Here is a 24,915-nt window from a genome sequence, read left to right on the forward strand (position 1 = left end):
TCGCATTCAACTTAAATGCTTTTATTGACAATGTCTTTGAACAATAAGCAAACAATGCTTAAATTTTTCATTCAAGTTCACTTTCCACATGTCAAAAGACCTCAAGGTAGAAAAAAATAAAATAAAAATATAAATATCTGAGAATCCATCTTAATAAATAAATTAAAAACACAATAAAACGTTTTCATGGAAAACTGTTAATGTCAGAACATTCAGACCACCTCAACAATGCATGATCAGTAACGTTACAATGAACATCGATGTTGAAGAAAAAACTACAGTACATGGATATAGCTATTTATTTCTATCTACTAGAAAATAAAGTTATATCTTTTCTTAATTTAATATTGGTCATTGCTAATCAGAACACACTATTGCCAGGAACACAGTAGTTATTGTTAAAATCAGCTGCACTAGATACAATTTGAAAATATCCAGCACCAGGTTAATTCCAATAACGAACCCAATAGATTAGTTAATGCTATGAGAAGACTAAAGAGAAAGAGAAAAGAGACACAGACCCAGGCCTGGCTCCACATGCTACTAACTACCAGCTCTCAGATGTGTCACTGGGAACAATACACACTCCATGCGTTTTGCTACATCTCCAGAAGAGGTAAGGACTTGAGTCCACACGGGGCTGCTCGCTTGCAAGTCCTTGAGGCCCACAGCCTGGTGTGTTTCACGCACAGATAAGGTCCTCCCTAGGTCTACGGGAACCCTCGAGGGAAGACGTGTTTCTCCTCTCTGTAATGCGCCGACTCAGGCAGTGGCCACGTGCATGCCCACTGCCTCCCCTCTCTGCCTGCTCACAGGGCCAGCAGTGTGGGTGAGCTGAGCGAGTCAGAGGAAGGCTCGTTGCTGCTGCTGCCCTTGCGGTGGGCAGCCGCACAGCTGGGGAAGGAGTCAGCCTCGGGGTAGGTGAAGACGAAGGAAGACGTGTAAGCAGTGCAGCTGGGAGTACAGGTGACCACCGGGGTGCACAGGGGCTCCAGCTCCGTGGCCATTGGCCCCAGCCCCAGGGAGCCACCGTGCAGGGGCTCCCAGTCTGCTGCATAGAAGGAACCAGACAGGTCCATGTCTGGCACAGAGCGGGCGGTCTCCGAGCCGCTGGGCCTGGATGACGCTGGGAACATGAAGTCATCAAAGGGCTCAGCCTTCAGCTCCATGCTGCCGACACTCTTGACGGGCTCCACTGAGGGCTTGGGCTCAGGGTCATTGAGGAGGGGCAGGGTGAAGGCCTCCTCAGATTCAGGGGTGGCAGCCTCAGGCAGGCCCCCACTCAGATCAAGGGAAGCCACAGACATCTCTTCTGGGAAGCCCAGGTCGTCAGGGATCTTGCAGGCAGGTCGGTGAGCCGCTAGGATGAACTCGAGTTTTTCCTTCTCCTTCAGCAGATTGGCAATCTCTGTCTGCAAAGCCGACTTCTCATCTTCTAGTTGGTCTGTCTCCTGGAAAGAGAGAGCAAAGGAAAGCATAAGAGACGGTCTGACTCAAGGACACAGATCCCTTATGTCTGGTCTCCAAGTTTCCCCTTAAGTTTTAAAAAGAAGTGACCCATGGGTTCAACCTACCGCTTGGAGGGTGTCAGTCAGCTCTCTCCTCCGGTTCCGGCATTTGGCTGCAGCCATCTTATTCCTTTCCCTTCGGATTCTCCTTTTCTCTTCTTCTTCTGGGGACAACTGGGGAGGGGAAAAAAGAGCAGCATTCAGTAACGGTGTCTGCCATCAGCTTCATTCACCCACCCCAGGGAAACCAGCTCCTGCAGCTTCCTAGCTCCTGGCATCTCTTCTGTGAAGCCATTTCTAACCTGCAGTTGCAAGCTGGGTGTGACTTGCATTTAAAATAAGAATCTCAGAAAGAGCCAAGAAGAACCCAGACTACAAGGGAAGAAACTATACATCAGGGCATTGGGTGAGACTATCAGAGTCTGACTTGGATGGAAAGGGCTTGGAGCCAGGGTTTCCCATTTGGGGTGTCCAGTCAATGCATCAGTGGCTTCACTCTGACCCCTATGCTGCCCATCTCCACAATGTCGACCCCCACCTCCCCCTCAGAAGGTGCCAAGAACTCTCACCTGTTCTACCTTGCCCCTCCGGCCAATGCTCTGAGCTCTGCCTCCCGTCACGGTTTTCATGACTCCAGCCCTGGAGTAAGCCCCAGCTGAGGGAGTAGGGACTCCATAGGGGTGGGGGGCTCTGGTCTGGGACGGGGCCACGGAGGAGACCAGGGTGGGCTGCACTAGCCATTGTAGGTCAGGGCTGGTCGAGATGGCAGTCACTGTTGGGATGAAGTTGGCACTGGAAGCGGCCAGATCGGTGCAGTAGTCCTAGAATGAAAGAGGAGGAAACTGACGTGAGCGAGCAGGTGGGGGTGAGCAGAGTTCCCAGTGCCGCATGCAGCAGGGAGAGAGGCAGGAGAAGCCCTCTGGCAATGGACAGCTCGCGTCTTTATACACGCCCGTCATCGGGAATGAAAGGTCTCCCCCCTTTATTCCCAAGAATTCCGCAGCGCAGTGCCTTTCTCCTCCATCCTGCTGCTGCGTTCCCGTTATCCCTTCAGCATCACTCTCTTGAAAGGGGGTTTGTTATAAATATCTCTGACGTCCGCGCTGACGCAGGCGCCGCTCCGGAGTCTCCTGAATGAACTCGCTTTTTATCAATGAAACTGCCTTACACACCCGCCTGCTTCACCCTCCTCCCCTACCCCTCCTTTCCTGCTCCAGGCTGCGAAGGGAGGGGTGGCGGAGGTGGGGGTGTGTGGATTGCCGCTTTTGGCCGCCTCCCCCCGGAGGCGCCAGGCTCTACTTCGCTAGTCTTTTGCTTTGGGACATTTTGGCCCCAGCTAATGTCAAAGATCAGTCAGCGAGCGCGCGCCGGGGGGCACAGCTCAGAAAGAGCCTGCCGCGGGAAAAAAGAAGCAATTCTTCTGATGACAAGCTCGCGGGCCGCTCCGAACAAAGTTCGGAAAAGCTCCCGAGAGAGGGCTGCTCCGGGCTGGGGCAAGCCTCCCTCCCTGCCCCCGGCGAAAGGAGTCCCGGACTCGTCTTCCCGAGCATCTCGCCTTGGTGATTCCTCTCCGGTGACCCCTCCACCCCCCGGCCCCGCGGCGGCGCGGAGCCAGCCTCACCTGCGCATTGACGGGAGAACCCATGCTGGAGAAGGAGTCGGCCGGTGAGTGGTAGTAGGAGAGACTGTCCCCGGCCGGGGAGGCGCTGCTGCAGCGGGAGGAGGACGCCTCGTAGTCGGCGTTGAAGCCAGAGAACATCATGATCGCGAGCAGTCAAAGCCGGGCGAGGGGCGCAGGGGCGGAGGCAGGTGCGAGCTGCCGGGCAGAGCTGGGTAGGTGTGCGCGGTCGCTCGCTAGCTCGCTCGCTGCGCCGCAGGCTCTGTGTCAGCTCCTTAAGCTTGCTCGCTGCAGATGCGGTTGGAGTACTAGGCGCCGCAGCCACCGCTTTTATAACAGCATTTTATGAATGAGCCCAACACGTCACTGGGCGCAACCATTGCGGCTCCCGAGGGGTGGCGCACGGGCCCGGCTACTTCTAGGGTCCCCATTTGCCGCCTCCGCCGCCCTCGCAGCGCCCCCAGTTCCCCGCGCTGTCGAGTTTCTCGATCTTGTCGGCCTGTCTCCCCCTGGTTCCTAGGGTCGGGTGGAGCTGCCGAGATGAGGGGCCGCGGGGATGGATCCCCCCACGACTGCAGCGGACGGCCGTGGAAACCTGCTGACGCAGATGTCCTAATATGGACATCCTGTGTACAGGGGAGGGAGGGATTGACGGGAACTGCTCGCGGGCTGCAGCCAACACCGAGGGTGCAGCGCCGGGGGGAGGCGGGGGCCGCGGCCGGGGGGAGGGGAGGCGGAGAAGGCGAGCGAACATTCGCACCTGGTTCAATGCGGACCCTTGTTCCGGGGCTGGGGGAGGATGGGGTTGGCGAAGGCGGGGACGCCCTTTTACTTCCATACGGAAACCCGGGAAAGAGTTATGAGGCTCAGGTTATAGGCGACACAGGTACACGCAGCCAAGCAGGTTAAGCCTCGGCCCCCGAAGGAATGCGCCTTTACCCTCACTCCCCATTCTAGCCCTAATTCAGTGCAAGCTCTGGAAACGGACCCTCAACCCCTCACCTCAAGCTCCCCGGACTCCAGCTTTACTAGGATTGTTCCTGCGGTTTGGAAGGATCCAAAATAAGACAATACGATAACCTACTTTATCTACGATGCTGGGTACTTTTTATTCTATATGTTTTGTTTGTTTGTTTTGCTTTTAAGGGGATAGGCGCTTTGTTTTTGCTGGTGTTTTTTTTTTTTTTTTTTTTCTTGGCCGTAGAGATGTTACTGTTGCTGTCAAACCCCTGAGAAACTAGCCAATAAACATCGTGCAGAATCTCTCAACAAGGATGTCTGAAGGATTCGTTTGCCTGGTTCTGAGCTCGGGCCCCGGGGCGTGTTGGTGGGGCGGGGGTTGTTCTGTGGACAAGGTCGTCAGTTCGGAGCACCGGATGGAGCGAGCACTTGAGGCAGGACAAGTCCTTGCTGGGGAGGTGGGGGTGGTTCGGCGCCCCAGGAAGCTGGTTATTGGGAGCTCAAAGCCGGTGATTTTCCAGCGCGGACTTGGAAGAGGGGAGGGGGGTTGGACCGGGGGCGCCTGGAAGGACCGTGCCCAGCAGCGCCCAGGCCGGAATCTTCGGCAGCTGGTACCTCAGGCACCGCTCGGTGGCCTGGAAAACAGCCCTTTGGGGTGGGGGTGGGGGGCTGGTGGGCAGGTCAAGGTGCTTTGGAGTGCGCTGAGCACCCCCAGACGCCTCTAGCCTCCCGCTCAGATGCAAAGGACAGCCGGGGTCACACTGCCCCCGGCTCAATCTCTGCGCGCCGGCCACCTCCGGGACGCGAAGTCGCAGGTCCCCGCAGAGACACAGGTCCCTGTGTCCCTTCCCCCACTCTTCGGGCCGGGGTTGGGGGTTGGGCACGATGGGCACCCGGAGAGGGGCGAGGCGGGATGAGGGCAGCGGGCGGATCCTTTGGGACTCGCGGGGAGCGGGACAGCCGACCTGCCTCCCGCCGCCGCACCCCGGAGCCAGGCGATCCTGCTATAGATAGTAACAGGGAAGCGGCTGTTTACAGAAACACTGCGCCGCCAGGGCCGTCTCCAGGCGACGCCGCGCGGCTGGGCGCGCCGTCGGCCTGGCGAGGCCGCTCTCCCTCCTTGCTCCCCCGAGGGCCTCGGCCTCCCCGGCCCGACTGCTGCCACTCCCGCCGCCTGACCTCATCTGTGGGGTCCGGGGGCTGAGTGCGGCTTGCGCGCGCGGCTGGACGCTAACCTCCATTCTTAGAGATGCGAACCGGGTGAGAGCTGCTAGGGTAGGGAGGCGGGGATTCGTGGAACTGGGCCACTTGCTATTTTTGCATTCCCTGTCACAAGCAGAGGTGAAAACAGAGTTTCATCATTGTATGTCACTGGATTATGTTGGTGGGAATTTAGGCGCTTTTTTTTTTTCTCACTTGAAAAATAAAAAGGGGGAAAGAAAAGGAAAAACACATAATACATAAACATAGACTTGGAGATGCTCTGAATCCTCAAGCAATTCTGCTGCATTCCATTCACCTAGTTCTATCGTTTGCCGGGCTGTTTCATTGTCCTTGATTAAAAAAAAAAAGTTAAGAAGGCAAATCCATCTCTCTTATTATTAGCTTTGGGCAAAATAGGTCAAGCTTTGAATTCCTGGGTCTGGCCTTGCCTTCCCTTCATAACTGGCTCTCAGGCCACGTAAGAGAAAACCTAGAATGATTTCATTTACTTCCCTTAGAGTTTTGAAGCAGTTCAGGCCAACACCTAAAGGATGTGTCAAGATTTTATATCCAGGATTTATGCATATATCATTTATTCAGCCCTTGCCAATAAAAAAGGAAAAAGGTCTTTGGATAAGCCTGTCTCCTCCACAGGAGGAGGCTTAACTCTTTCTTTTCTGGCACCATTATGGCTACAGAGCTGGAAACTTAATAAATCCATCCTCTAAGAAAGACAGAATCATGCATTCACTCATTCTTTTATTTATTTAACAAAGAACTTACTTACTGGGACTTCCCAGGTGGCTCAGTGGTAAAGAATCCACCTGCCAATGCAGGAGACGCAAGAGATGCAGGTTCAATCCCTGGGTCAGGAATACCCCCTGGAGGAGGAAATGGCAGCCACTTCAGTATTGTTGCCTGGAAAATTCCATGGACAGAGCAGCCTGGCAGGCCACAGTCCATGGGGTCACAAAGAGGTGGACACAACTGAGCGACTGAGCATGCATGCGATTACTTATTGAGAGCCTTCTATGGCCTGGCACTTGCTAGGGGCTGGTACTTACTCTAATGAACACAGTGGACCTGCCCCTACTGTCAGAGAGATTCCAGCCTTATGGACCAACAAGTCATTAGAGAAATGCAGGACAGCAGTAGGTGGTTTGACAGAGGTAATAACAGGGTGACTTCCCTGGTGGTCCAGTGGCTAAGCTCCCAATGCAGGGGGCCCAGGTTCAATCCTTAGTTAAGGAACTAGATCCCACAACCCACTAAGACCCAGTATAGCCAAATAAATGAATATTTAAAAAATAAGAAGGTGCTATGAAACAGAAGAGAATGTGGGGACAGGTATCAGAAGAAGTGATTGCAATACAGAGACGGGATCTGGATCCACTGTCCTCTGGGATATAACATGATAAAGACTGAAAGGGGCCAGAGCATCATCTGGGTAGTAAAAGCAGGTGCTCGACCTAAAGCAGTAGTATCAGATAATATAATCTCAGACCTCCTCTCTTGCCCCACTGATATCTGAACCTGCAATCATTCTAACATACTCTCACATCTCAATCTACTCATGGTATCCATTTCAGGACAGCCAAAATCACATTTTTAATATGGAGCTCACATGATGTAGCCTTAAAATAAAGAGAAATCAGATGCAATCTGTGAAATTATGTTTGCCACTGGCCAAGGTCAGTATAACTTTGAGACAGATGTGTGTGTGTGTGTGTGTGTGTGTGTGTGTGCCTCTGTGAGTTCAGTGCTGCCTTCCAACAGGGCAAGGCTTCCATGTTCTGGACAAGTCTGAGCATGGAAAACCAAAACTTACATAGTTTGTGATTATCTAAGCGTTGAGTTCCTGCTACCTGAGGATCCAAAAGTGAACAGAAGGATAGATTCTCATATCTGATTTTAACCCAGATTAAAAACAAATTCATTCTTTCTCAGCAGTTGCTTCTTATCAGATGGAGACTCTTCCTATTTTGCACTTCTCTGGCATTTAAGAGGCCTGACCTATAGCAAGCTTTTGTTCACCACTCTGGAGGTCAGTGCACATTGTTTAGCCTGGTGTTATTGCAACACTAAGTGAAAGGCTACTGTCTGTGCCGCCTACGTAAATGCTGCCGCACACAACCCATCCCCAGCATGCAGAAGTAGTTATTTATTTGGGGAAGTGTGGTCTATCGGTGAAGGATTGTGGGCAGAGCACGGGACTAGAAGTCAGGAAGATGTGTATAGCAAATTCATCTCCTTCAGGGACTTGGGGGAAGTCGCTTCTAAGACTTGTTTAGCATCTGCCTACTTTTGGCCTTTGTCTTTTTCATATACAAATATCCACTTAGCACCTACCCCAGCGCCTAGCCCATAGAAGGTGTTTAATAAAATCTATTGAACTGATGAATGAATGAATGCTCTCAGCCAAGCAGGGCAACTGTATATTCTTGTTCTTTATGGGTACTAAGAAATCAAATAGAGAATGTTCTTTAACTCTTTGAAAAAGCTGAACAAGCTGAATCTTTTATCCTTGGATATGAATAGGCAAAAACTGGGAAAGAGAAAATAACAAGATGTTTGGGCTATTTTCAGCTGGTGCAGCCTCTGTCAATAAAGAACACCCCAGTGGTTAGTGATGAAAGATGGAACTTACCCTTGTTATTGAGCTCCATGAGAGACAGCCAATGCCCATACATAAATGCCACATTATCTGCAATGACAATGACTGTGTGACCACCACTCTCTAATTTATCCATTCCAAATGTCCGAACCCCAGCAGGAGGAACATTTCACTATTCCCACAGGACTCACAAACTCACATGAGCCCAGCGAAGGACCTTAGGGGTCAAGGTTACTCACCCTATGGCTCAGACAGTGAACAAAAAGTGTCTCTATTTTGAAACAGTGGGAGGCACAGAACTATCACCACCATTATCACACACACACACACACGCCACCATCACCACCACCACTCATTAGTACTAGGAATTTTGCCTCTTTGGGAAAAACTGTTTCCATTCTGAACAACTCTTGGCTTTTTGACAGGAGATGATGATTCAATGGGATCCCCGTCCTTCTGCTAATGCAAGCATTTAAACAAAGCTCTGTGTGGAGTGTGGCACACACTCCATCTGGAGCTGAGGAAACTGGGGAACAGCTATGGAGCCTAAGAAGGACACATTTCAGCCCAAGCTCATGGGATCTTTCACCACAACCAGCAGCACTGGATCCCCATTTAGTCAGTAATGCCAAACCTTGCTGCATTCCCCATCCTCTGACAAGCAAGTCTGTCCACGCTGTCCGATCCCCAGGTGTCCTGAGCTGACCTTCTTCAGCTCTGGTGGATTTAGCTGCTAAAATTCCAAAGGAATCTCATTGACGTCACTAAATCTATAGGACAACACCACACCCTGACTAAGAAACCTCAACTGCAGGGCTCCCATCCAATGGGGAAACCTCATGATCTGCACGGGCAGAGCTAAGGATGGCTCAAAGTGGCTGGCACATGACGAGCCTCAAAGTGTTAAGACATCTCCAGCATTGCTTACACCATTTAATCCACCATCTTTCTCAAGAAGAATGGCAAGATCTTTAAAAGAGACATTAATAATTATAAGGCAAAAAAAAAAAAAAAAATCCTCTTTCCAAAACCAGAAGAATCCTGACCAGTAGGTAGGAATTCAGAATTATGCGGCCTTCTGATCTATAAATCATAGGTTCATCCTCTGATGTGGACATTTTGTGTCTTAGTTTAGTATCTGATTTGCATTCTATGAAAAAACTTCCAGTTCCAACTCCCAGCTAAGTTTTTATTTTCTCCACTGTTGTTTTACCTGGAGTGTCAATGAGTTACAGATCCCTTGTGAAAATCCCAAAATTGATTCTACTGAAGAATTCTACCTTTAGACTCTGACCCACCCGAGATTGTGGGGTAATCCACGAAGATAAGGACAGATCATGCACGAAAAGTCTCCTCTCCCACTTAGTGGGACTCTGAATTAAATCCTAACACTAAATACTAAATCCCTCCAAACTTGTTTAGTGGCCAATATACAGAATTACACTCAGAAAAAAAAAAAAATCTGTACCCCTTACAGAGGTCTACCACAACTGTGTAACCCAGCCCCGGCCTCACCTTCCATCTTAAGCAACTTTCCCTCCTTCACTCCTCTACAGGCACGTTGGCCTTCTTTCTGTTCCTCAAATATGCCAAGCTGGTTAAGGAGCTGGGTCTTTCTAATCGCTGTTCCCTCTTTTCCCCAGATCTGGACACGTTGGCTTATCCTTATGATCACTATTAGCTCAGTTTTCACGTTCTCCAGGAAGCCTGTCCCCCATCCAACACTGCATCCCTCCTCGTTGCCCCTCAGTCACTTTCTGTCACATTACTTGGTTTTATTTTCTTTGGAAGACTGATCACTAGGTTACTTGGTTTATGTATGCACTTTTTCGTTGTCTCTCTTCCTCTCCTAAGCCACAAGCTCCACCAAAGCAGGAACCTTATCTATCTTATTCAATAGGTATCTATCCTCCGGGCCTTAGCTTGCTGACACTAGTAGGCACTGGATAAATGTTTGCGGAATGAATGAACATTAAACAGAAAGTTCATCAGTTGTTGTTTATGTGGCTGGGAAGGCAGCATGGATTCTCGTTTTGGATAAGGGGGCTTGATGGCTGGCTTCCTACTGGTATCTTTCTCAGGTGAGGGAAACCAAAATCCTGATCAGTACCTTCTTTATCAGGCATAATAATTTAGATGCTTATAAACCCAAGTGGTACACCCATCCTTAGAACTGTATGGATTTGTCATATCTGCTTATTAATGATTCCACTAGCTGTCATTCAAGAGCGTATGGGTGCTCTAGTTTTAAACCCACAACCGTCCCATCCAGAAACATGATCAGCATAAGAAGAAATTTCATCTCGGATGGGGTATCCCACAATCCTTTCTTTTCCACAAACTCGGCCTAATACCACAAGCAACTTTTTAGAAACTATTTGGATATAGAGGTAAAAATCTAACCAATTTTTTAGTTCAAAAGCCCTGTGAATAGGGCCATAATAAAACCTTCATACCAACTGTGACACTGGTGGTAAAGAACACACTTGCCAATGCAGAAGACATAAGAGACACAGGTTCGATCCCTGGGTCAGGAAGATCCCCTGGAGAAGGGCATGGCAATCCACTCCAGTGTTCTTGCCTGGAGAATCCCATGGACAGAGGAGCCTCGTGGGCTATAATCCATGGGGTCGCAAAGAGTCAGACACGACTGAGCGACTAACACTTTCATTTCCACAACTTTCATGGCACTGATACTAAAATGACTATGATACCCTTCCAAGTAATTCAAAATAAAAACAATGTCAATTTGCAAAATAAATTTTTACTTAAAAAAAAACTTACAAATATGCCAAAAATAATGCCAGGATGTAAGTTCCATGAGGGATGGAAAAATTGCTGGTTCTCCAGAGCCTGGAACAGTGCTTGGCACAATAGCAAGCACTCCATAAATAGAAAGATGGGTACAGTTTTCCTAATTTCTTTCTTGAGTCTTTCTCCACCCCCACCCCAGCATATACTTCCTTGGCTTCTTGGGCAATCCAGCCATGGTTGAGAATGTGGCTGGGACCAGGTCAGTATTTGTTGATTGTTCGGCATGCACTGGACAGGACTAGAATATCACATACCACAGGATCACCTCAGGCCTGGATGCAGCCCTCTGTGGGCCAGAGCTGATCTCTGTGGTTATAAATGGAGCACCACGTGCTCCTGCTCCATCCAGATTGCTGTAAGTGAAGGATGGGATCAGCCCTCAGGATTCTTCACTTGAATCATTTGACAGAACCATTCTCTTCCTTTCTCCAGATTAATCAACTGGTTTGGAATGAATCTTGTATCACTCGCCCAGAAGGGTGTCTGTGGGTGAGGAATCTTTGCTTTCCCCTAGTCTCTATTTGCCAGGAACAGGAAACTTCATAGTAGGTGAAGAGCTGGGACTTCATCTGCTACTAGTACTTTGCCATCCAAAACAAGTTTATTTGAACCCAGAGCGTCATCCAGCTGATGTCTGCTTAAGCTTTGAAACTTGGAAAAGAGAGAAGCAAGGGGTTGTGAAGAGGCTGGGAAAGTGCAGGAAACCTGTCGTTATGCAAATAGCGCTCCACACATTGGCCGCCAAATTCCCAAGTTCACCGAATGATAGCTCCCAGCCAGGAACCGTGAATATTCACCCTTCTCATTCATTTCTGGCCTACATGCTAAAAGAACCGGAGACTGACATAAAAAAATTAATAAATAATGGAGAAAACGGAAGAGTTTCAAATTAAGTGATTTTAGATTGTATTTTTAGATAAGAACAGCCCTGAGGTGTTAATTTCTCACATCTGGTTTGAGAGTAACTTAAATTATATTCTTATCAGATATCTCTCTCCTGGTTCTTTATTTTTCCATTGGTTTCAGAATTCCCTCCAGGGAAGAAAGGGGTTTCACAGACCTCAAATTATTATTACCTTGCGTAAGAAAAAACAACTACCCACAGGTACCAGGGTATGGCCTCTACATAGTTAATCCTTTCATCATTCAAACTGTACAATTATCCTATTCCTCATTCTTCACTCAGTACCTATATTGGACACCTACTGTGTGCCAGCCAATGGAATCCATAGTAAACAGACAAACTCACATGAAGCTCATGGTCTAGTAATAAACAAGAAAACAAATAAACAAAATATATAAAAGTAAGTGCTAGGCAAGTAGTTAAAGTGGAAGCATATGTTGTGAGTGACTGTGTTGCTACTTTGGATTGGGTGGAAGGAGGTGACATTTGTCATGAGAAGGACAAGGAGCAGAGCATTCTGGGTAGAGGAAATGCTTCCCAGTGTAAAGTATTGAGAAATATAACCACGGAGCCCAGCAACCCTCTGTCTTTGTAAGGTGCACTTCAAGCCCTAGTGTCTGAGTTACCAAAAACCGTCTCTCTCCACCAGACCATAACACCTACCAACAAACCATCCGTCCCTCCCACAGACTGTAAACACCAACTTTTGGATCACTGCTACCAAATTTGGAAATGTCCCAGCCATTCCCCATTTAATTTCCTCCCTAACCTGTCACTAAACTTCAAACAGGACATGGAGGGTTTTATTTCATTCTCGTACCATAACAACCCATATGGATCCTTCTTATAGATGGCTGCACACTAAACATCAATGGCTGGTAAGCTCTCTCTCAGAGGCTTGAAGAGTCTTACATGAGAGCTCTGAAAAATACTGATGCAAATTGCCCTCAAGCAGTCTGTGAGGTCTTCTAAGGCCTTTTTTTAACAGGAATTTGAAAATAAGCACATTCCATTTTGCCCTTTGTTACAGAGCTACTGACAATAAACCGAGTTCAACTTAGAATCTGTGCTGTAAAACAGAACACTGAACACACCAAGTTTTCTCACCCCCTGTACTCTGCTGATATACAGGGTTTAAGCAAGTACATTTGGGAAATTTATGGGGGACCGAACTCTCATAGTATTAGTTTCTTGAATTCTTTGTTATTTTGTCTGGACTGAAGACCATCCCACAAGCCATTATCAGAATCCACCCATCTTCAGTTCCCGTAAATATTATGTCTGCACAGAACTATGTGAACTATTTCAGAACTGGAATGCTTTTCAGGCTGTGAAAGGTTGCTAATGGGAATGACAGAAAAAGAGCATTAAAACTTAAATGGGAGAAAATTCAGTGGCAAAGGGAAAAGTGGGCTAGAGGATTACATGTGGGTTGGGAGAAGAGAGTAGCTCAACCCTCAGAAATTGATTATTCAGCTCATGCTTGATTATTTAAATCTAGCAGCAAATGTATGCTGACATATTTCTGGGGGGCACTATGGTGACTTTCCTTACAGCCAGTAATAAGAAGTGGAGTTCAGTTCTCAGCGGTCATTCCTACTACAGTTGGTACTGATTGTTCCAGACAATGAGACCAAGGGAAGCTGAGGCAGCGACCATCAACTGTCAGTGATTCCTGGGAAGGAGCAAACGATAATGCATTCTGGAGTGCAGGGCGAAATTCAGTCTGGATGCAAACTTCTGATGCAGGGATGTCTTCCGATTTTGGCAGTCCCAGCCTCTAAAACATTTGGGAAAAGGCATCATAACATGAAAAGCATGAATTAAATACGAGCTGCTAGTATTATACATATGTTCTCTGCCCCTAATTCCACTCTGCTTCTCAACTCAATCTACCCTTCATCCAGATCACAAACTTCAGTATCATATCATCATAGAGAAACTCTCTGAGCATCTAGGCTGAATTAGGAACACTTCAGAAACCCTTGTTCCATCCTAGGCTTTGTATGTATAGCACTAGACACCATTCATAATAATATACACTTATTTAGAAAGCAGTTGGTCTAATGTCTAAAAGATAAGTTCCACCAGGGCAAGAATATTTGTTTAGTTCATTAATGGACCCCCAAGCATCTAGCGAAGCCCTGGTAGGTAAATGTTGGTTGAATTTGTTTGATGTCTAGTTCCCCATTTGAGGAAGGCAGAAACCTTGCCTGTTTTACTCATCATTGGCTCTTTAGCCCCTTATATAGTACCTGACCAAGTAAAGGCTGCTCAAAAAGTACTTCTTGAATGCATGGAAATAACAATAACTAATATTTATTGAGTGTTTGTTCAGGGATCGTAACAGTATTACAGATACTGTTATGTTATTTAATATTTACCAAAATTCAATAATATAGGTATATTATGCCATTTTGGTTGTATAGGTTCAATAGTTTTTTTAAACCAATGATCTTATAAACACAACTTTGTAAAGCAACTATACTCCAATAAAAATTAATATAAAAATAATGATCTAAAAATAATAATAATAATGATCATATAATTTTCTAATCCACAATAGATATTTGGACTAAATTTTCTCCCCAGTGTAGTAAGTAGTAACTTGGTAACATGAATAAGTGCATTTATTTCCCTAAGTGTCTACTCTCTGGTAGCTGGTGGCGGGTAAGAGAGAAATTCAGTCTCAGGGGCCTTAATTATGGTTAAATTGCTTAAAATTAAATTATAGCCTCAGCTCCTATTCATATTGGGCTTTTGAGAGAAATATATATGCTGTATATCATTCATAGGTAGAGAGAGAGGAGAAATAGGGTGTTGGTTGCATTATATCCACATGCAACCACAGAATATAAAGAGATTCCACTTCTGCCAGAGGAAACTGGAAGTATGAAAAACTTACTGGCCAAATATTACCCAAGATGCTGGTTAAACTGGCTGTGCCAGTGTCTCCTGCACCTGCCTGGGATCCCAGTGGGAAGGTAGGCTTGTTTCCTCCTCTGGGAACTTTGCCAGTCTCCAACATTCACCTCTATCTGATCTGGCTGAATCAGGTATAAGGCAGTCAGTTATCCCAACTCTCCAGGTAAAACCAGAAGTGTTTGGGTGGATGGGGCATGGTCCAAGCAAGGATGAGACCCTTAGAAACAAACTGACCTGCCCCAGAGTGGAAGCAATTCCAAGGGAATTACTCAATGTATTACAGTCCCACTACCAGGAACCCATCTGGTGAGATTATATTACTCTCCTTTGCCAAAGAAACCGGTGACCCAAAAATGCATACTGCAAGAAGCAGCCAGTCTGATCAGGAAACTCAAATGGTTCTTGAGTCAGATTTTTACCTCTCCTTGGTTTCTCTGTCTGCTCTTCACCACTAGCAACACCACCCCATGGAGAATGAAGAATGAAGAGAACTGTCAAAGGAAGATAAGAAATAAAGACAAAACAAGGAGTTTTCATAAACATACATATATTCAATCCTTCAGTCCACATCCTTTTGACTTTTTGAGTATTGAAATACCCTGTGGCTCAGCTGGTGAAGAATCCACCTGCAATGTGGGAGACCTGGGTTCGATCCCTGGGTTGGGAAGATCCCCTGGAGAAGGTATAGGGCTACCCCCTCCAGTATTCTGGCCTGGAGAATTCCATGGACTATACAATCCATGGGGTGGCAAAGAGTCGGACACGACTAAGTGACTTTCACTTTAGTCATTTATGAAATGATGGCAACTGTTGTTACTTGGTAAAATTAAAAGTTGGCAACCTATGTCAGTTCACCAGCTTTTTAAAAACTTTGCTGGCCCCTGCTATCCAACAGGGTGGGAAGTCCTGGGTCACTGTGCAGTAGTGCCCTCTGAGGCTTTGGGTGAGGATGTGGGGAGGAGAGTCTCCCCCCTGCAGGTGTGAGAGAGCACAGGTGTGCTGGGTGGGCTCTGCAGATCCTCTGTCAGCAACCTGCACGCCTGTGATGACCAGCTTTGAATAAGATGGATAGTCTTCTCTAGGTTCCCAGCAACTCGTTTCTCAGACTCACCCAAGAACCCAAGGCTCCTGTGTGGTTCCATTTGATAACCTCATTTATGTTCAGCTTTAGGAGATTTATTACTAGTTAAAACATCTGTATTCTAAAACTCAGATCTGAAGAGAGAGGCAAATGCTTACGCCAAAGACATATATGGCTGAAAATGGATAATTTTAGGAATGGTGAGGGAGCATGCCTTGATATGTGTGTGTGTGTGTGTTTAGTCACTCAGTTGTGCCCGACTTTTGGCAATACCATGGACTGTAGCCCGCCAGGCTCCTCTGTCCATGCAGTTCTCCAGGCAAGAATACTGCAGTGGGTAGCCATTCCCTTCTCTGGGGGAATCTTCTCTACCCAGGGATTGAACCTGGGTCTCCCACATTGCAGGCAGATTCTTTACCATCTGAGCCACCAGGGAAGCCCAGGCCTTCATATAGGACATAGCAAATCACACAGGTGGGGATTCATCCAGCCTGCCTATGAATTATACCCCCTCAAGCCCACCTTGACACTGATTCATATGCAGATCACTTCATAAGACATTTTTAAACTGGAAAATGCTTTCTGCTTTACAGTTTTCGAAGCTCTTTCACAAGTTACCTGGAGTGGGCCTCATATGAGTCCTAAGAGGTAAGCAGGGCAGGTAGTAATGTTTTCATTTTTACAACTAAGGAAAGCCAGACTTGAGGAATGTGAACAGCAAGCTGAATTCAGTCATGGCTAGGGTGTGGAAGAGGCCTGGTATGCACTTGGACCTGGGAAGGCCATGTAGGTCATTGCTCCTACACTTTCTGGCCTGGGTCAAGGCCCCTTTGCCATGGAAACCTGATGGGTGTCGGTTCCACTCAGTACTAAGGCAGGAGGTGTTGGGGAAAACTGCACCCATTACTAATTATCAAGCATTTATAATTAACAACCATTTGGTGTTTCCACAGTGCCCATTAATGATCACTACATCGTTACAAAGCTCTTAGGTCAGAGCAAACCGGTGGGGTCAGTGAGTTCTCCAGACCCCATTTTATAGATGAGGAAATAGGCTGGGGAGATTAATTGTCTTGTGGTTTGAAGAAATCCATAGTCTAGCAGGACATCACGGTCCTTAGGTTGAAACTGGTCAGCTAAATGGAGCAGCTCAGCCAAACCACTGGGCAGAAAGGATCTGTACATGTGTGTGTGTGCATGTAAACTCATATGAAATAAACTGCCGCTTTCAGTACCATCAAAACTATAATCTACTTGGTATTTCTTGAATTACATACCAAATGTAATGGTATTTAATTAAATTGTGACTCTCTGGGCTACATACCATGGCCCATGACTATATTTGGGTTCAAAGAACAACCACACTCTGTGGGAGAAGGCGAGGGTGGGATGATTTGAGAGAATAGCGTTGAAACATGTATATTATCATATGTGAAATAGATCGCCAGTCCAGGTTCAATGCATGAGACAGGGTGCTCATGACCCTGAGGGATGGCGGATGGGGAAGGAGGTGGGAGGCGGGTTCAGGATGGGGAACACATGTACACCCATGGCTGATTCATGTCAATGTATGGCAAAAACCTCTACAATATTGTAAAGTAACTAGTCTCCAATTTAAATAGATAAATAAATATTTTTTAAAAAGAACAACAACAACAAAACAACTAAGAAGAAAGGAAATAAGTCTGGGAGATGGAAAAAGGCATGGAGGCTCTAAAGTTATAACTGATGCCCTTGGACAGAATCATGAAATCCAGTTCACATGCTGGAGTCAAATCTAGGCACTTGGAGACTCTGTCATCTTTCACCTTCCTCCCCACTTCCTCATCCAAACTGAGAAAGTGCCTTCAGCCACCTCTTCCAGATTTTCAGGTCATTTTCATTGAACAGTACAAAGATTGCCTCATTATTCCTCTTCTGGTGTAACCCAGATATATTGGCTCTCGGAGACCAAGACACTCTGTATTCCTGGAAACATAAAGAGAGATGATAGAATTAGAAAGAGATGTTTGATCATTTTGAAATGATCTTATATCAGACTTTCAAATATTCCCTGGCAGTGTCAGGACAAGAGGGAGACTTGCCTGGCAATTTAATATATTTACTCGGTAAATAGTAAGCACTTGCAGTCCCTGTGACTTAATCAGAATGAAGTTCATTATGATACAGAGCTGTGCCCTTTGGTCCTATTTGCATTAAGCAGGCTCCCAATTTCATTTAATTTCACTCACATCTCTGAAGGAAATTATGGGCTATGAGGCTGGCCTAGGGGCAGGGGGAGGACAGTTAGCAAGACTATTTACCAGAGGAGATAAAGGGGGAAAGGCAGGTTAAAATTAGAACAGAGCGAATAGATACCCTCCTTACTCCTTATCAATTCCAATCTACAAAAGTACTTTTCTTTTCTTTTCTTGGTTTTAACTTGAGGTTGCATCAGGGTCTCTCTCTCTCTTTCTCTCACTCACTCTTTGGGTTTTGAAAACATATTATCAGGTCATCTAAACCTTTTATGAAACATCTGACTTGTATGTGCATGAGCTAGCTGGTGAAAATTTATTATGTTTGACACCATAACTTAAGATTTTAAGGCATTCTTTCGGGCACAACCTGACTGAAAACCCTGAGGCTAGATCACTATCTCTTGCCAGATGTTAACCTGGTTTCACTGATGGGAGCCGAGGGTAGGTTAAAACTGTTTCTGGAAACATTCAGGACTCAGAATGTTTACTGCTATTATATATCAAGAAATATGGGATTTAATAGCAGATTTTAACACTCCCCCATTTCTGTCCTCAATTTATTTCTGTCTCTTTTGGAAAAGTCAAATGCCCCCCAGCTTTGAATTAAAATGGGCAGGGAGAAAAGCCTAATATTCAACTAGCCCACGAATTGAAGCACCCACGCAGGTCTTTGGGGATCCTTTGGTGTCTGTTCAGGCTACGGGAAACCTGGGCATCTATGGGTGGAACGACAAACCAATGATGTCATTCAACAGAATTAAGACCAGATGGAAAAAAATGTAGCCAAATTCTGCAGGGAGTAGCACTGAATCCTGGCATTATGTATGAAAGCACCCCGTACCCCGGCCCCGCTCCCTTGAGAGCATAAACAAGTTTAAGTGTGAAGGCAACACAGTTTGTGGGATGAGGCTGAAAGGGTAATGGCCTCAGATGTGATGCTGATGGGTGGAGGTGGGGCGGTCAGAGGGTGAAACACCAAGTATTGGGCTGTGATTGACGCTGGGCCTCGGCCCCGGACTCTCAGAAGGGACTTGGTCACAAGGGAAACATGCCATCTATTGGGTTGTAATCGGCAGGCGAAAGCTGCACGTTGGCTACGTTTCCACCTGGTTCCCATCCTTGGCGATGGGGATCTCAGACTCCAACCTCCAGGATCTGTTAGAGAAATAAACAAGCGGGACACAAACAACCAAAACAGCAACACAGCAGAGCGGGCGCGGAAGATGAAGCTCCGCCTTGGGAAGCTACGGACCAATCAGAAGCCTGTTGCTGGGGTCTGTGTTTGGCCGCCTGACGTTCCCATAGAGACGGAGGAACATTACACACTAAACACTGGGCGACGTTGACGTCTATGCATTATATCCAAGGAGACGACTGAGTACACGTCATCTCCCCGCCCTCCCGCAGCGCCAAGGGCGGAGGGAGCGACGCAGGCGTCGCCGTCACGTGCCGCTTGCCGGGAGCGGGGCCGGGTGGGCGGGGCTTGTTGCTATGGCTGCAGCTGCTAGCTGTTGTTGTTTGGAGCCGGAATTAGAAAGTGCTGAGGCGGCAGTGGAGCCGTAACCAGTTGGTGGAACAGCGGCTCCCGCCCCCGGGCCAGAGAGGGTTCCCCAACCCCGTGGAAAGCCAGGACACCCCCGAGGCTGCCCCAGCACGCTGCAGCCCCGGGTCCTGAGCCAAGATCTCTCTGTGCTGCCTGTGACTCCATACTGAGGGCCAAACCCAGACCATCCCCTCCACCCTTAGTCGGCCATAATTGTCAGGGTGACCTCCGGAACCGCCGTCTCCTCCAGACAGCGGCCCACAGTACAACCACTTGGCCAAACTTCCCTTGCGCAGGAGATAGGGGGGAAAAAACCCAGCGTAGGAAACTTTCCCACTCTTGGAGTAAACTCCGGAATCAAGGGGAATCATCTCCCTGATAGGTCAGTTGGTAAAAAGAATCTGCCTGCAACGCAGGAAACCCCTGCGTTGGATTCCTGAGTAGGGAAGATCCCCTAAAGAAGGGACTGGCTACCCACTCCAGTATTCTGGCCTGGAAAATTCTATGGACAAAGAGTCGGACACGACGGAGTGGCTCTCACTTTCGTAAAGAAGTTTGGATTTAGCTTTTATACGTTAAAAGAAGCAGAACTTTAGACACTGATTGTTTAGAGCTTTGTTGAAGATTAGAGGGAGGGAACCGTGTTCAAGAGCTGGAGAGAGAAAATGTGGAAACCCCTACCTGCCTGCCTGCGAAGTCACTTCAGTCGTGTATGAGTCTTTGCGACCCTATGGATGGTAAACCGCCAGGCTGTCCATGGGATTCTCCAGGCAAGAATACTGGATTGGGTTGCCATTTCCCCCTCCAGGGGATCTTTCCAGCCCAGGAATCCAACCGGGTCTCTTAAGTCTCCTGCATCGGGAGGCCAGTTCTTTACCACTAGCGCCACCTGGGAAGCCGCTAGCAGCCCCTGAGGTCCCTAGCAGCCCCTGAGGTGCCTGATACTGAAAAATGGGAAGGCTCTAAAAAAACCTAGGTCAGTAGGAAGTGAAGATTTGATTTCTCCGTTGCTTAATTTGGTCTTGACTATAGAAGCTTGAGAAACCTATATGCAGGTCAGAAGCAACAGCTGGAAGTGGACATGGAACAACAGACTGCTTCCAAATAGGAAAAGGAGTACGTCAAGGCTGTATATTGTCACCCTGCTTATTTAACTTCTATGCAGAGTACATCATGAGAAACGCTGGGCTGAAAGAAGCACAAGCTGGAATCAAGAGTGCTTGGAGAAATATCAATAACCTCAGATGTGCAGATGACACCACCCTTATGGCAGAAAGTGAAGAGGAACTAAAGAGTCTCTTGATGAAAGTGAAAGAGGAGAGTGAAAAAGTTGGCTTAAACTCAACATTCATAAAACTAAGATCATGGCACTTGGTCCCATCACTTCATGGCAAATAGATGGGGGAACAGTGGAAACAGTGTCAGACTTTATTTTTCTGGGCTCCAAAATCACTGCAGATGGTGATTGAAGCCATGAAATTAAAAGACGCTTACTCCTTGGAAGGAAAGTTATGACCCTAGACAGCATATTAAAAAGCAGAGAGATTACTTTGCCAACAAAGGTCCATCTAGTCAAGGCTATGGTTTTCCCTGTGGTCATGTATCAGTATGAGAGTTGGACTGTGAAAAAAGCTGAGCGCCAAAGAATTTATGCTTTTTTACTGTGGTGTTGGAGAAGACTCTTGAGAGCCCCTTGGACTGCAAGGAGATCCAACCAGTCCATTCTGAAGGAGATCAGCCCTGGGTGTTCGGTGGAAGCACTGATGCTAAAGCTGAAACTCCAATACTTTGGCCACCTCATGTGAAGAGTTAACTCATTGGAAAAGACCCTGATGCAGGGAGGGATTGAGGGCAGGAGGAGAAGGGGACTACAGAGGATGAGATGGCTGTATAGCATCACTGACTTGATGGACATGAGTTTGAGTGAACTCAAGGAGTTGGTGATGGACAGGGAGGCCTGGCGTGCTACAATTCATGGGGTCACAAAGAGTCAGACACGACTGAGCGACTGAACTGAACTGAACTGATAGAAGCTAACTCCAGTGTGAGAAATCTGTGTGCGAGCCTCCTTTTTCTTCACTCAACTCTGGAAATAGTTACAGGAATATTGTGGTAACAAACTGTAAATAAAACCAAACCAGCTAACAGGGGAATGAAGGGTTGAGATGACTATGTGAGGGCAACCACCCTGAACAGAATGTTGCAGTTGAACGATATGGTACAACCGAAGGGGCCAGGGCTTTGAATTTTCTCCAAGTATCATAATGTTCAAGTTTGGCTGAATTTAAACTGTGACTTTTATTTTTGAGGAAAAGCCAAAGGGGTGTTAGTTGCTGGAATTCAAAATAAGCCATGGCAGTGAGCATGACAGCATCTGTTTCTGATGGCTGAAACATAAAGACGAAGCATTTCATTAAAATGAATGGTGTTTGGACTTTGTCTGAGATCCCTCTATGCCTGCACCAACACACATCCAATTCCATTTTCCATCACTGACAAATCAGCCCCTCAGGGTTGCCTCCCTGTTACTCCATGCTAGGCCTTCCTGTGCTCCCATTCAGATATTTACTATCTGCCCACAGAGCATATCCGTTCCCTTTCAGCATTCCCTTGCTCCATCCTCTGACCTGCCTATTACTCACTTCCCTGACTCCCTTTTCTAAACAGTTCTCCTTCGATTCCCTTCCCACTCTCTTGCCACTCCCCAGGTGTGTACCCAGTTGACCAGCACTCCTCAAACCCTTGCCCCCATCCACCCATCTCTACCATAATGTTTTTCCTGTCTGGTTCCTACTTACTAAAAGACGGCAGTCTTCTGCAAACGTTGGCTGAACACAGGAGGAAGGGCTTAGTGAGTTGAACAAAGCCATCATCTGCACTTAGAAACAAAAATCCCCAGATAATAGCTGAGACCATGACACATATTCAAGCCTTATGCAGACTCTGCTTATCCCAGCACTGTGGGCAAGGCAGCAGTTTACTAATTCTGACATTTTCAGGAAGGTAATGATAGTTTTGACTTTTTCCTGTTTACTGATGATCAAACTAGACCCCTTTGAGAATGTGGGTTGTACTACCCACACCACCCGTACCCCCATAATACAACACCTAGAGCATAAAGCATACGGAAAAGGGAAAAATCTCAAGTTAGGTTAATCAGTTCAGTTCAGTTGCTCAGTCGTGCCTAACTCTTTGTGACCCCGTGGACTGCAGCACTCCAGGCCTCCCTGTCCATCACCAACTTACGGAGCTTACTCAAACTCATGTTCATCAAGTTGGTGATGTCATCCAACCATCTCATCCTCTGTCATGCCCTTCTCCTCCTGCCTTCAATCTTTCCCAGCATCAGGGTCTTTTCCAGTGAGTCAGTTCTTCGAATCAGGTGGCCAAAGTATGGTTAATGGAAAGGTCCAACTTGTGGATAGATTAGATTGAGTCAATTTGGGTGTAAGAATGAAGTGATTTGTGCTTTGTTTTAGATGAGAATGTAAAGCATTGAAATGATTTACCCACAGACATATAAATAACCTATCTTACCAGCTAGAAAGAAAGTGGAGTAGCAGTCCTTATCTTCCCCACTTAAAACTTTAAGTTAGAATAAGACAGTTTTGTTTACCATAAGATTCTATCTCTTTCTAGATCTCTTTTCCAATTCTTCAGGCCAATCAAGAACCCAGCAAGCCACTGACAATGAGTGTGGGGGAAGAAAATAACTGAAGGCAAGGTTGGTCTGGCCCTTCAATGTGCCAAACTATATAGACTGTTCTTTGCTTTCATATATGTGATATCATTTTATCCTTCCAACATTTCTTGTGAACTAAGTTTTCTTGTGCCCATCTTGACTACCAAAGAAACTGAGGCTCAAGCAGTTAAGCAACTTGCCCAAGGATGTGGGACAGAGCCAGTCTTCCAACTCAGATGTCCATTTTCAGAGTATCTGCGCTGCCTGCATTCCCAGGAGATGAGGTGAAATGCCCAGAAAACCTCCACCTGGGTCACTTTACAGTTTACCTTTCCACAGGGAAACTCTCGCCCCCTTTTTTTACAAAATTTATTTCTTCAAAAAGGCAGAGAAGAGATTAAAGATCTTTTGTGAGATCTGCTAGAACTTCATGAAAAGGTGCTGACACCACAAAGTAAAAACGTGGCTCTGTCCCAGCCTCCTAGGACTCACCTCTATTTCCTCATTGGCCTGAGATCCAAGAGGCAAAGAGAGACATGCCCCAGAGCACACACAGCAGAAACTTTTGGGCGAGTTCTGGGAGACTCTGACCTGCCCCAGGCTAGGGAGGGCACCACCTAAGTTCGCAGGCTACCTGGAGAGCTCCGCCCAGATTTACCTGTAGCCGTCACTTGGGCCTGGTCCCTGCTTCTTCTCCTCTCTCCGCCCCTGTGCCTGACCCTTCAGAGAAGCACGTCTAGCACGAATTCCTCCAAACCCGCAGATGCCTTTAGGATTGTAAAGTGTCTGAAAAGGTCCCTCCTTAACATTAGTCGAGTGGGTGGGTGGGAAGGGCATTTTCCGGTCCAGAGCTTGGGGGACACCCTCCTCCCTCCCGTCTTGGCAAGCAGTCCCTGGAGGGATCCATGTGGGTGGCAGTGAGCACAAACAAGTCAGAGGGTTTCTCGCTGGGCAGGAATGCCCATGGGCCACACCTTCTTCAGCCCTCGGAGCACCTCATGTCTGGACCCGCAAAGAGGGTGGCCATGCCAGGGAGTGGGTTCTCTTGTGTCTGCCTCCAACAACCAGTTTATTGTGACGATTCTATTTGTGTTCTCTGTGTTCTGTTTGACTTGGCAGCCGAGTAGGGAAAGGGCAGCCGGTTCACTCCGGTTTGTACTGGGTGGTTCCTGCAGTCACACCCAGACATTAAAGCCAGAGGCTTGTGGCAGGGATGCCTTTACCTGGGGGCCTTCGGTGTGCAAAAGCAAGGTGTGGGAAGTATTTCCTTTTTATGGGCCAGCCAAGTGTGGCTGGCATTTCACCTATTCCTGTGTTACTAACGTCACCCAGATTCAGGTCAAAGGGCAAGATTACTAGACTTGCCCTGGGATCCGGGACCAGGGCATGGTTGATTCTGTCCCTTTGGGCTAAATCCCTACTACCCATAGGCAGTTTAACTTCTCTATCTAAAACAAAAATCCAAGGTCTGACAATTGTGTTCTACTTTGGGGAACTTCCCTGGTGGCTCAGACGGTAAAGAGTCTACCCGTAATGCGGGAGACCTGGGTTCAATCCCTGGGTCAGGAAGATCCTCTGGAGAAGGAAATGGCAACCCACTCCAGTACTCTTGCCTGGAAAATCCTATGGATGGAGGAGCCTGGTGGGCTGCAGTCCATGGGGTCGCAAAAGTTTGGACACTTCGGGGGACTCTTGTTCCTGAAGTTGAAATCTGGGCCTTCTTGAAGTATCCAAGGTAAGGTATTCTTTTCATACACGGTGGTAGCATTCAAAGAGAGCAGACTTCAAGATCAAATAGTCTATAAATCTGGATTTGCACCGTT

The 24,915-nt window shown here is 47.2% G+C and overlaps 1 protein-coding gene and 3 long non-coding RNA genes across 6 annotated transcripts; 1 reads left to right on the forward strand and 3 right to left on the reverse strand.

Annotated features, from left to right (window-relative positions):
* Positions 1 to 3,440, reverse strand: FOS (Fos proto-oncogene, AP-1 transcription factor subunit). Its single transcript, XM_040226065.1, has 4 exons — positions 3,130 to 3,440; positions 2,078 to 2,329; positions 1,575 to 1,682; positions 1 to 1,451 (listed from the first exon to the last, which is right to left on the reverse strand). Exons 1-4 carry the CDS (start codon positions 3,268 to 3,270, stop codon positions 810 to 812), a joined length of 1,143 nt encoding a protein of 380 aa, XP_040081999.1. The 5' UTR covers positions 3,271 to 3,440; the 3' UTR covers positions 1 to 809.
* Positions 3,441 to 5,290: 1,850 nt separating this feature from the next.
* On the forward strand, positions 5,291 to 9,364 carry LOC120852703. Its single transcript, XR_005718616.1, has 2 exons — positions 5,291 to 6,980; positions 8,329 to 9,364. It is a non-coding gene; the product is annotated as an uncharacterized LOC120852703 (long non-coding RNA).
* Positions 9,365 to 13,042: 3,678 nt separating this feature from the next.
* On the reverse strand, positions 13,043 to 17,592 carry LOC120852704. Its single transcript, XR_005718617.1, has 2 exons — positions 17,483 to 17,592; positions 13,043 to 16,245 (listed from the first exon to the last, which is right to left on the reverse strand). It is a non-coding gene; the product is annotated as an uncharacterized LOC120852704 (long non-coding RNA).
* A 4,047-nt stretch (positions 17,593 to 21,639) lies between these two features.
* Positions 21,640 to 23,857, reverse strand: LOC120852705. 3 transcript variants are annotated; one of them, XR_005718618.1, is made up of 3 exons: positions 23,751 to 23,857; positions 22,209 to 22,288; positions 21,640 to 21,797 (listed from the first exon to the last, which is right to left on the reverse strand). It is a non-coding gene; the product is annotated as an uncharacterized LOC120852705 (long non-coding RNA). The 3 variants fall into 3 exon arrangements; XR_005718619.1 differs by lacking the exon at positions 23,751 to 23,857 and adding an exon at positions 23,585 to 23,744 and having other exon boundaries at positions 22,209 to 22,283; XR_005718620.1 differs by lacking the exon at positions 23,751 to 23,857 and adding an exon at positions 23,585 to 23,744.
* Positions 23,858 to 24,915: the final 1,058 nt, after the last annotated feature.

This window comes from Oryx dammah, unplaced genomic scaffold, assembly GCF_014754425.2.
Source record: "Oryx dammah isolate SB20612 unplaced genomic scaffold, SCBI_Odam_1.1 HiC_scaffold_26, whole genome shotgun sequence".
NCBI lineage: Eukaryota > Metazoa > Chordata > Mammalia > Artiodactyla > Bovidae > Oryx > Oryx dammah.